General features: G+C 46.9%; 1 protein-coding gene across 1 annotated transcript; it reads right to left on the bottom strand.

The window, feature by feature from the left end:
- Positions 1-1,103: 1,103 nt before the first annotated feature.
- On the bottom strand, positions 1,104-2,494 carry FBLL1 (fibrillarin like 1). Its single transcript, XM_019740114.2, has one exon. The coding sequence runs from the start codon at positions 2,166-2,168 to the stop codon at positions 1,239-1,241; it is 930 nt and encodes a 309-aa protein (XP_019595673.2). The 5' UTR covers positions 2,169-2,494; the 3' UTR covers positions 1,104-1,238.
- Positions 2,495-11,801: the final 9,307 nt, after the last annotated feature.

Raw genomic sequence — 11,801 nt, 5'->3', positions numbered from 1 at the left:
CAAAAGATGCATCAGGGAGCCGTCATTTCGGAATACATGTCCCCGACCTTGCCAATTGGGAATGGGGATTTTTTGAGTGTGTGCGTGAATGAGTAAATGAGAGGCCTTAGTAAGGCCTGGTTTTGGAGCACTCCGAGCTCTCCTGGAATTGCCTACTCTCCTGCTCCCTTCGGGCATGTTTGGAGAACCGGAATTTAATGTGCTGAGTCCAGCAACTCAGGGTCTGCAGGAAATGCCCTTCAGAGACGGGTACTTTCTGAGAATCACTTCTCTGGCAGTTTCTCAGACATGTGGTGATGTCATGCCTTACAGTGGGACACTCTGCAAGGTGGATCCACACCCTACTTTGAAATCTAAGAAAAGGGTAGCACAGGAAGGTGGAAGAAAAAACAATGCAGCCAGAGAGCCCACAGTCTGTGTTCCTGTGTTGAGACTTGCCGTCTCTCCAGTGTGAGGCACGTGGAGGAGAGGGAAGGTCCCACTGGTGTAGAGGAAATAGCAGTGGATTCGAGACCAAAAGACTGGCATTTAAGCCCCTCCTCCTTACAGGCTGTGTAAACTTGGGCCACCAGTTTGCCTTCAGAAGCCGGATGCTTCCCTGGTACAAGAGAAATGGTAACAAAGCCTTCTTAGGCTGTGGTGCTGATTATGGACTATGGGAATGCAAAGGGGCTTAGTTGAAGAGTGAAGTACTGAACATGTATGGTGGTCAGGACCCTGGTTTGGAGACAGGCAGGCTGAGTGTGTTGGACTATACTGTATTATGGTCCTTCAGTATCCAATGTCACTCCCTGGAATCAGGCTTGCTCACGTGACTTGGAATGTGTAGGAAGTGCCCCTCAGCTCCAAGGGGGACTTTACAAGCGCATTACCAATTCCCCAGCTCTCCCTGCTCGCCCTGGGACACGCAAGCATGTGTGAAGAGGGGCCTTGGGGAGTCAGTGCCCTGAATGATTAGAGTAAGCACAGCTCCCAAGCTGTTCCTTGATGGACCGCTATCATCAGCTGTTATCATCAGCTGTTTGAGGGATTTGGGGATTTGGAGATTGGGGGATTGGTAGTGCAGCAAAACCCAATCTGATCTCACCAATACACCTGGAGGCTGTTTTTTATGCCATTTACTAGAAAAACGAAAAGTAAGGAAAACAACACACAAAGAAAACACACAGTAACGCTGAACACAGCAGTCCTGGGGCGATTTGGGGGGGGGGGCGGGGGGGGGTCAGCTTGAGCGGGCGCTACTTGCTGCCGCTCTTGGGCAGGGGCCTGTAGACCCCGACCACCACGGCGTGGTCTCGCTCATAGGGCTCCAGGGTCAGCTGCTCTTGAGGCTTTAAGTTCTCCTGCTGCAACTTCTTCACCTCGGAGGCAAACACGGCCTCGGCAGATGCGGTGGAATCGATGCAGTTGGCCTTGATGGAAATGAGGAAGTGGCCCCCGTTGCGCAGGAAGGTGTGGGCGTTCAGGGCCACGATGCGGGACTGGTCCGGCTGGGCCACGTCGGCGAAGATCACGTCCACCATCCCGACGAGCATGCGGTACTTGAGCGGGTGCCGGGCGTCTTCCAGGACCGGGATGATGTTGGTTCGCTTCTTGGCCACGTTGACCAGATCGCGGCCGGCGCGGTGGGAGAACTCGACGGCGTAGACCAGGCCGTCGGGGCCGACGATGTCGGAGACGTGCGACACCGTGGTCCCCGACGCGGCGCCGAGGTACAGCACTTTGGCCTTGGGCTTGATGTGGATCTGGTCCACCCCGCCCAGGATGGCGGCGGCCAGCTTGGAGCGGAAGGGGTTCCACGCGCGGTACTCCTGCTTCACGCCGCCCTCGCTCACCGTGACCCGCCGCTCGCCGTACACCGACTGTCCCGGCACCATGTTCAGCGTGACCAGCGCGTCCTCCGCGCCGCGGTAGATGAAGACGCCCTCGTGCCGGTGCGGCTCCACGCACACCGCGTTGGCGCCTTTCCTGCGGCGGCTCTTGCTCTTGGCCGCTCCGCCGCGCCGCTGCCCGCCGCCCCCGCGCCCCCGGCCCCTGCCTCCGCCCGAGCCGCGCGTCCGCGTCCCGAAGCCCTTGCCGCCCGGGCCGCCGCCATCGCCGCCGCCGCCCCAGCCGCCGCCCCCGCGCCCCCCAGACCCACCCCCGCGCGAGCTGGCCGCGGACTTCATGGCGCGCCCTGCTTGCCCGGCGGCGGCTGTCAGGCGTTACCGGTGGCTCCGGGCGGCGGTCCTGCCGCGGGGCGAAGGGTGGCGGCGGCGGCGGCCGGGCAGCTCAGCCGCGGCGGGGACGTTGTGGGCAGCGGTCGGGACCGGCTCCACCGCAGTCCCCGCATCCTTGGAGCCGCCCTTTGACGCAGAGACTGGCGTGATTGCATCACCCGCTTTGGCGACTCTGTAGCCCCGGAAGCCACTCTTCCCAGACCACGCGCACATGCAGCCCGCTGCCTGGTAACGCTCCCTCTGCCCGCCTCCTCTTCCTCGGCTTTATCCGGGACCCCTGGCACCTCTCCGGGGCGTCTCCTCGGCAGGAGACCGGGAGACAAGCATGGGCTTGCCCTGCCACTCGCTTGCTGTGTGGTCTCGGGAAGCTTGCCTGACCCCTCTCTTCGGATCCTGTTTGAACTTGAGCAAGTACCTTGAGTTATCTGTGCCTCATCCCATCTGTAAAACAGGACCTACCCAGCCATGGCACATGCTAAGTGCTCTATTAGCATTAGCTCTTTTAAAAAATGTATTTCCTCTGGCCAGTCTTTTTTACTGAGGTAGAGTTTACATACACAAAAAACGTACCATTTTGTTTTAAATAAATGTACTACTGTTAGAGCATTTGCCACCTGTGAGTGGCTCTGGAACTCTTACACAGGGTTAGTGGGGATGCAAATTGGTACACATACTCTGACAAAACACTTAAACGACGTGCCTAAACTTCGACTTAGTTAACTAATTTGAAAATTTTACCCTAAAGGGATGAGCCCAGCAATGACCAGTGATAGTAGTTAGAACTACCAGAGCTAGGGCGGTGATGGCAGCGTTGGTGAAGACCGTTATTCTCATGGAAGTGGTGGTGGAGGTGAGATGAAGACTAATCCAAGAGATACCTAGAAGATAGAATTCACAGGGCTTTCTGATAGATTGGATATAGGAAGTCAGAAAGAGGAAAATTCCAAGCCAGGGGTTGCCAAAGTATAGTGCTTCTCTGCTGTGGCTAACAGCCTGCAAACTGCAGCCACGGTTGCTTTTACTTAGTCTGCTCTCTTCCATCAGCCGTGCTAAATCCCAGAACCTGTTCTGGGAACATGGGGCAGCAAGAAACTGTTGATTCTTCAGTGTGAATGGGGATGCATAGGCCGGAGCCCTAAATCCTACAATACACCTCAACAGGAGCCAAAATCTCATGTTTATCCTTGAATTCTACTCTATGCTTCAAAAATCCGCTCTTTCTGTCTGCAATATCTTCCTGAGTAAAAAAAAAACAAACAAAAAAAAAAACAAAAAACAAAAAACAAAAAACAAAAAAACAAAAAAACATTGGGAAGCACCAAGGACAGCAAACAGATGCCAACACAGAAGCTTGAGCGTTTGGTCAGTACCACGGACAGCGACACCGATCGGGGCCATTTTTTTGCTACGGAGCTAGCCTGAGGCCCACCCAATAGCCTGGGAAGGTGGTGTAGGCGGTGTAAGCCACTAGCAGACCTCCATATTAGTGGGACTAAGTGCCTGCTCCAATGTGATACAAAATGTACCTGAAGATCAGGGAAAATATCAGGCAGAGGGTGCCGAATGTGCACACAGCAACGCTTTCATTCCATCCCATACCAGGACTCTTCCTGTCTCAAATTCATGGACAGCAACACCAGGTCTGGTTTTCCCTGAGGGCAAAAGTGCCTCCTGAATGGGGGCCACAAGTCCATATGTTGGAATGTGGAAAGGAAGTCAGAGAGTGCAATGGATGATTCCTGAGGAGGATGGTTCACGAAAAACACTCTCCTCAGAGGCTCCTGCTCTCATTACAAATTAAGGAGTGCTCCCCAGAATGATGGGCTACGCCTGGTGCTGTGGACTCAAGTTCCCCCGAATAAGACCCTGTAACGGTTAATTTTATATGTCAACTTGACTGGGCCACAGGGTGCCCAGATATTTGGTCAAACATTGTTCTGAGTGGTCCTGTGGGGGTGTTTTGGGATAAACATAAGATTTAAATTGGTAAACTGAGTAAAGCAGCTTGCACTCACTAATGGGGGTGGGCCTTATCCCATCACTTAAAGGTCTGAATTAAAAAAGGCTGACCCTCCCACAATTAAGAGAGAATTCTCCTGCCTGACGGCCTTGCAACAGGCATACTGACTCTTCCTGGTTCTACCTGTAGCAGCTTGTCTGCCTTTGGACTTGAACTGCAACATTGGCTCTGCATATTTTGGACTTTTGAGCCTCTGTAATTACCATGTTTCCCCAAAAATAAGACCTAGCCGGACAATCAGCTCTAATTTGTCTTTTGGAGCAAAAATTAATATAAGACCCAGTCTTATTTTACTATAAGACTGGATCTTATATAAGACTGGGTAGAATATAATAATATAATAATATAATATAATATAATATAATATAATATAATATAATATAATATAATACCGGGTCTTATATTAATTTTTGCTCCAAAAGACGCATTAGAGACGATTGTCCGGCTAGGTCTTATTTTCGGGGAAACACGGTATGTGAACTGTTTCCTTATAATCTCTCTATACCGATGTAGATACAGACATAGATAACTCAGTCTACCTATCCTACTGGTTGTGTTCTCTGGAGAACCATGACTAATACAGACCCTGACACAAGGACCTGGGTCCAGGTGGTTTTTTGGGAGGTGATCCCAGGAAGCACTTATGGGGTTGGGGAAAATGAGACAGGGAAGGCAGAAAGGCTGTAAGAAAGGGTGCATTAATGAGCAGATGAACACATTGGATGATTAGGGCTCACTTGTTTTGAGAAACTGTGGACGGCAACTCAGAATTGTTCTACAGCAGGCTGGGAGGCTGGGGCATTAATCCGTTATTCTCCTTTCCCCTACTGTCAGCTGTTTCTAGGGCATTAACTTCCTTGCCCTTTGAGTTGCTCCTGTGGATGGCTCAGCAAACTCCCCTGAAACAGCAGAGTTCCCAGGCAAACAGGTAGGCACCTGAGGTGAATTCAGAGGTGGGCCAGGGGATATTGGGTAAGGCATCTCGACAGCGCCTGCTTCACTTGACCACTGCATCTCAGATACAACCAGGACTTTGTAACTCAGAAAATGGACAAGGGCTCATAAAGCTTATTATACCAGGAAAGAAAGTCGTACTATAAATGTACTAAATACCTGTAATACAGATATTCAACTTTGTACAAAATCCTCATCCATGAATAGTAATACTTTTCACTGTGGTACGCAGAATCACTGAGGTCTGCAGCGACATTTGGATAGCTTATTCCTTCTTTGCTTTTATTCAAAGTACAAAAGCCCAATCCCGCACAATGAATCCTCCCTGCTATGCCTCCAGGCTACTGAAGATGCAAACCCAACACCAAGAGATCCGCCAAAATTTTACCTAAATTGCTTTGGATAATTCTGTTCACCACTGCAGGTTTAAGCCTTTGAGAGCACACCTACTGACACATTCTGACCTTTGTCTTATCACTTTGTTATGTTGTCATTAATTTCCTTTACCACAAGTATCTCCCAGACCCGCGTTCATAGCCTCTGTTTTAAATGGACCGAGGTGCCCTTTTTAGTGCACTTGCTGTTAATTTCAGAACTGATGCATGCTCTCAAGGGTGTCGTGCGTTCCTATGTGAGCCACGAAATGGTACTGAGGGGCGGCTAGTGATTACAAACGCTCTATCTAATGAGCAACATGTTCATGAATTTAGAGTTGCTCTTGGGGAATAATTACTGTAAACCACCAATAGGATGGGCCACCTGGCTGGAGGTACCTGTTCCCCTAGGTTTTGTGTCCCATCCTGCTCACTAGATTTCCTACTAAGGCAGCCTCCATTACGCTCTAGCAGTGACACTTTCTCCAGGTATCTTCCCACATCTGCCCCAGGCTACCCATCAATTTCACCATGTTACTGCTGTCATTGCCAATAATCTGCTAAGGGTTCCAGAACCATCCTCCCTCAAGGTATGCAAGCCCAGGGCAGCTGACTCAGGCCTTTCCTCACTGCCTCACTGCTGGTGACAGTCTTGGAAGGAACCCAAACCACAGTTTTCAGATCTTGCTTCTGACCAGAGGCATCCTTTCTCAGGGCGGTGTGTGATGACTCTCACGGACACCTTTTGTCTCCTGGCTTTGACCCCAACCTGGCACAGCCGTTTGTTACAGCCCGTCTGTTGGGATCCTACAGCTGGGAGCTCCCGTCAGCCAGCATGACTCTTAGCCCAGTTGGACATGTTCCACCTGTCCTGACCCTGGAATGCTAGCAAGGCAGGGACTCATGCCAAGTACTGGCATTATAAGGGGCCTGAGGTGTCAAAAAAACTGTTACACTGAAACTTTCATCTCGGGCTGCTGACAACATTAAATCTGTCTCATTCCCAAAGGTTCTTTAGCAGTGAGACCCATCTACTCAAGACGCTTCCTAAAAGGATAAACTGACATTATGATTCAGACATTTCTGACAGCCAATCGGAACAACTGTGGTCACTTCAACATTTGTTCACATTACAATTGACTTCTTATTCTGAAAGATATGCGTGTGCTGATGTTCACAATTCTATCTGTGCTGGGCCCCGGTAGTGAACATGGGGTACATCAGTCCTACACACAAACTTAACAAGACACATGAGAATCTGCTCTATTTCTCTCCTACACCGTTCCAGAAAATCGCCTGAGGGGGGACTGCCATGATTTAGGTAAAACTGGAATAGCTGTAGGCTGTGACTCCCCACGCCAGTTCTCATTAGTACTTAAACAGTCATAAGCCAAGTGGCTTCTCCCACCTGTTTTCTGTAAGCCATAGTTCACTTCCAAAGGTGACTCAAGGTATTTGCATGTCTACCCCCACCCCCACCCCGTGCCAGCCACAGCTGTATCTGGTCACGATGAGCTGGGCCATGATGCAGTCACATATAACCCCAAATCTCAATGCATTAATGCAACTGTGTTTATTACTTGCTTAGGTTTCATGTCCAGTGAATGTCCGTATGAACTTGGCTCCACAGGACACTGACGGGCTCAGGCGCTCACATCTTGTGGCTGTAACATGAGAAATGAGAAGGCTTCCGTTGTTACCATGGGGGAAGAGAACACATGGAGAACTCACATTCTTTTTTTCTCTGTTTTGGCCTTGGGTTTGACACAGTCAATTCTATTCTCAACTCACTGGCCAGAACCAGTCTCACGCGCTCACTGAAAGGCAGCAGGGAAATGTGAGTGGGACAATGGGGGAACAATAACTGTGTTTGCCACAGATACCCCTGCATCATGTCAGGCTGGCTCGCCTGGACCAGTGTACCCAACATAAACAGCACACACAAAATCGACTGTTTAAGGTGCATATATTTAAATGTATTTATCAAGACAAAAGTCATACCTTTTCCTACCACATGATTAAAACCCAGAGTCTTTATCCCGTCATAGCTAATAGTCTTGTTGAACGAAGTAGAAAGAGAACTGTCTCTCCTTTCTAGTCTCTGGGCCTTGGAGACCAGCTCAGGTCCCTTAATTGGGATCCCATACCATTTGGCCATTATCTTGCTGCTGTGGCCCTTCATCCCTGGACTGTCCCCAGCTCTCATTCTATTTCCCTCTGCAGAATTAGCGACCAGCACTCAGTAAATGCTCACGAGGCTTAAATGGGTGTTTCAGCCAGGGTTCTCCAGAGAAACAGAAGTTTATTTTTTCAGTTCTTGAGGCTGGTGGTCTAAGATTAGGGGACCAGTACGGTCACTTTCTGGTGAGACCTCTATCTTTCTGGCTTGGAGATGGCTGCCTTCTTACTGTGTCCTTCTAAGGTGGGGAGAGAGTGAGCTATTATTAGTGCCACACCATATGACCTCATTTTACCTTAATGACTGCCTTCCTCCAAATACAGACACTGAGAGAAAGGGCTTCAACATATGAATTTGGGGAGACACAACTAAGTCTATAGTAATGAGCTACTTTTCCAAAGGTGGTCTTTCTAGAAGAAACCTTGGAAATCATTAGCAATTTCTCTTTTTACAGAATAAGAAATTGTGATTCAGAGGCTAGCTGGCTTGTCCACACCACAAATCCTTAAACCATCCACAAGTTGCTACAAATGATCTAAAACCCTACAAAAATACAGTGAGTCGAATTGGGCTCTCCTTCAGTCCATTACATTTTATCCTTTGCAAGCAATGCCGACACTTGTCATGAAATTGTTGGCCAATAAGGAAATGCAAAGCATGCCAAACACAAAATATAGCATTTTTTTTTTTTTTTTACTTCCACTGACCCTATGGACTTTCATTAACCTCAATGAAGTTTCTGTGACCCAACTGAGTATTATCTAACCAAGTTTCTAGGATAGTTAATGCTGGCCATTTGGGGCTGACATTGGCCAAGAAGGAATGTCAAAGACCGACTGGAAAAATTAAAATAAAATTATGCAAATTAACTTTGAGTAATCTCTCCTTGATACTGTTCATGCCCTAGTTTATTTAAGTCCGCTGTAAGAATAATTGTTCAATGGGGGAAATCAAGGCTGCCAAATGACTCATTTACCCCAATATTCTAAATAAGTTCTCTATGAATGTATTTGTGTCATTAGTTTGCTCTGCTTTCTATGAATTTGATGGTCAACAGGAAACCCCCAAACATAGGCACAAAAACTGAAACAACATATTTGGGCTTCAGTTGCTCTCACGGATCCTCTCTGACCCCAAGGAACTCTAAACAACATGTTTGTGGCCTCCAGGAATTTTTCGTTTTGTCAGAGGGGTCAAATGCAGAGCCTGACAAAACTTTTTCTAAAATAACCCCATGACTCCTTCTTAACCCTAACCTTATCTTTATAACCTCGTCTCTGCCCTTTAGGAATTTCTAGGAAGATGGGGAAAATCAAAGGCTTCCAGAAAGAAATAATGAGACTAAAGGAGACCCCTCCTGTACCACTGACCTCTGGATGATTCCAGTTGCCCTTGAAGTTCTCCCAAGGTGTCAGACGATTGAAAGTGATTTCAATAAAAATAAAATCAGTTTATTTTTATTTTCTCCCAGCTTTACTGAGCTATCTATAATTGACATTTAACATTGTGTAAATTTAAGGTGGACGTGATATGTGTACATGTATTGTGACGTGCTCACCAGTACATCACCTTACCTAGTTAACATTTCTTGTGTATGTAGTGACAACTTTTAAGATCTACTCTTAGCAAATTTCGAAGTTTGTACCCTTTCACCACCTTCACCCACTTTCCTTATGCCCCACCCCATCTTGCCTCTGGCAGCCATCAATCTATTTCTATGAGTATGGTTTTTCAGATTCCACATATACCAAGATCATACAATATTGTCTTTCACTGTCTGACTTATTTCACTTAGCATGCCTTCAAGTTTCATCCGTGTTGTCACAAATGGCAGGATATCCTTTTTTATGGCGGAATATTTCATTATATATATATAGATCTATATTGATAGATACATTTATAGCTCACATTTTCTTTATATTCATCCATCAACATTTAGGTTGTTCCCATGCCTTGGCTATTGAAAATAATGCTCCAATGAACATGGGGCTGCAGATCTCTCTTTGACACAGTGATTCTGTTTCCTTCAAGTACATATCCAGAGTAGAATTGCTGGATCATATAGTTCTATTTTTAATGTTTTGAGGAACCGCCATACTGTTTTCTATAGTGGCTGTACCAATTAACCTTCCCACCAACGGTGCACAAGGGTTCCCTTTTCTCCACGTCTCCAGTTTCTATTAGTTTTTTTCTTATGTATGTTTCTTTACATGCCTTGTAATTTTTTTTTTTAATTTTTGAAAACCCAACATTTTGAATATTTTAGTGTGTCAACTCTAGAAATCAGGTTCTCCCCCCTTTCCAGGGATTGTTATTGCTTGTTTAATGACTTCTGAACTAATTTTGTAAAGTCTGTATTATTTGTTGTGTGTAGCCACTGGAGTCTCAGTTCTATTACTGTAGTGGTTCACTAGTGATTGGAGAGATATTTCCTTAAAAGCCTGGAATTCCAAAATATCTCCCGGTCTTGCAGATGTGCTCTGTGCATGTTGGCGCAACCTTCAACACTCAGCCAGGAAGTTCACAACTCCGCCTTAGTATTTACTTCCTGCTTGCATGAAGCCTTAAGAGCAGCGAAAGGTAAGAGCTTTGGGCCTTTTCAGATCTTTCCAGAGGATATGCACAGCCCTGGGCACGGCCCTGGATTTCTAGGTACCCAGCTGTTTATCAGAAGTTTTCAAAAGTCCTTATTCCCCAAAGCATCTCATTCCCCAGCCTTTCTTTACTCAAGCTCTTTGGTTAGTCTATTGTTTTCCCCAATTGTTATCCGTTCCCCCCAGGCAACAGCAACTAATACACTTACCTGTAAATGTTTTGGAGAAGTACTCTCTAGGTAACCATTTTTGTACTGGAAGAGTTTTGAGTTAGGTTAGGACAAAGCCTAGGAGCTGGTACTCCTGGGAGCCACCAGACCGTTCAAAAGGAACAAAGCCAATTCTTTGCAACTTAATGCTGCTGTACTGGCTGTAGTGCTGGTACCTTCACAGGGAATGTGGCTGTTATCTTCAAAGCCAATGCTGAGCTGGGGGAGAGGGAGATGAGACCAGGTAAGTTAAAATGCCACAAAGCTCTCCATCCTTACCAAGATTCAACTGTTTCTTGTTGATTATGTTGCCCTGGTTACTGCAAACTTTTAGTCAGTTTCCAGAATTCTGGAAACTTTGATTATGACAGGTTTTGCCAGTTTTTTATTCCTTTTTTGGAGGGGCAGACTTTTAAAGTTCCTTACTCCACCATTTTTGCTGCAGTTTACATACCGTGTTTCCCCAAAAATAAGACCTAGCCAGAAAATCATCTCGAATGCATCTTTTGGAGCAAAAATTAATACAGGACCCAGTCTCATTTTACTGTAAGACCCGGTCTTAATTTTTGCTCCAAAAAACGCATTAGAGCTGATTGTCTGGCTAGGTCTTATTTTTGGGGAAACAGGGTATAAGGGATTGAAAGAACTATATAGGATAGTGTACCCAAAAAACTGTAGACATTACATATTTTCAAGTGCACAGGAAGCATTTATAAAAACTAAACAACTGATGGGCTGTAAAGGAAGTCTCAACAGTTTCACAGAATTGAGATAATGCATTTTAGACTAGGAATGTATATATTTTCCAATAATGGAATTAAAACAGAACTCAGTGACAAAGACGATTCGAATCTAGCAGCCAGCTGGTTACTAAAGTGCACGTCACAATCATTGGATGCCAGGGTTGTAAAGCAGGACAGTAGAAATGTTCTAGTCTGCTCCTCCCTTTTACAAGGAGGCCGAGGGCCGAAGGTCACACAGGAGCTGTGGGCGGAGCTAGGTCTATCTGCCAGGACTCCCAACCCAGGGCTCTGTCTGACACAGGGCTGCCCCTAGTCCTTCCCTCATCCAGAGGTCTGGTCTGGTAGCATTCACTTTCCCCCAACCTCACTCCCCCACTGAGAAGTCTAGCTGTTTTCTGACAGTCTTACTTCTCCTAAAGTCTAGCACATCAAAAACTGGCTAATCAGGTTTACTACTGCCTAAGGGAAGAGTGTCTGATATCATCTGTTGCCTCATATTCACATTTCCA

The sequence above is a fragment of the Rhinolophus sinicus genome, linkage group LG10 (genome assembly GCF_036562045.2).
Source record: "Rhinolophus sinicus isolate RSC01 linkage group LG10, ASM3656204v1, whole genome shotgun sequence".
Taxonomy (NCBI): Eukaryota; Metazoa; Chordata; class Mammalia; order Chiroptera; family Rhinolophidae; genus Rhinolophus; species Rhinolophus sinicus.
This window is presented reverse-complemented; position numbering and strand designations above follow the sequence as displayed.

Excerpts from the sequence above, each read along its gene's own strand:
- FBLL1 (XM_019740114.2), bottom strand. The coding sequence starts at position 2,168 with ATGAAGTCCGCGGCCAGCTCGCGCGGGGGTGGGTCTGGGGGGCGCGGG.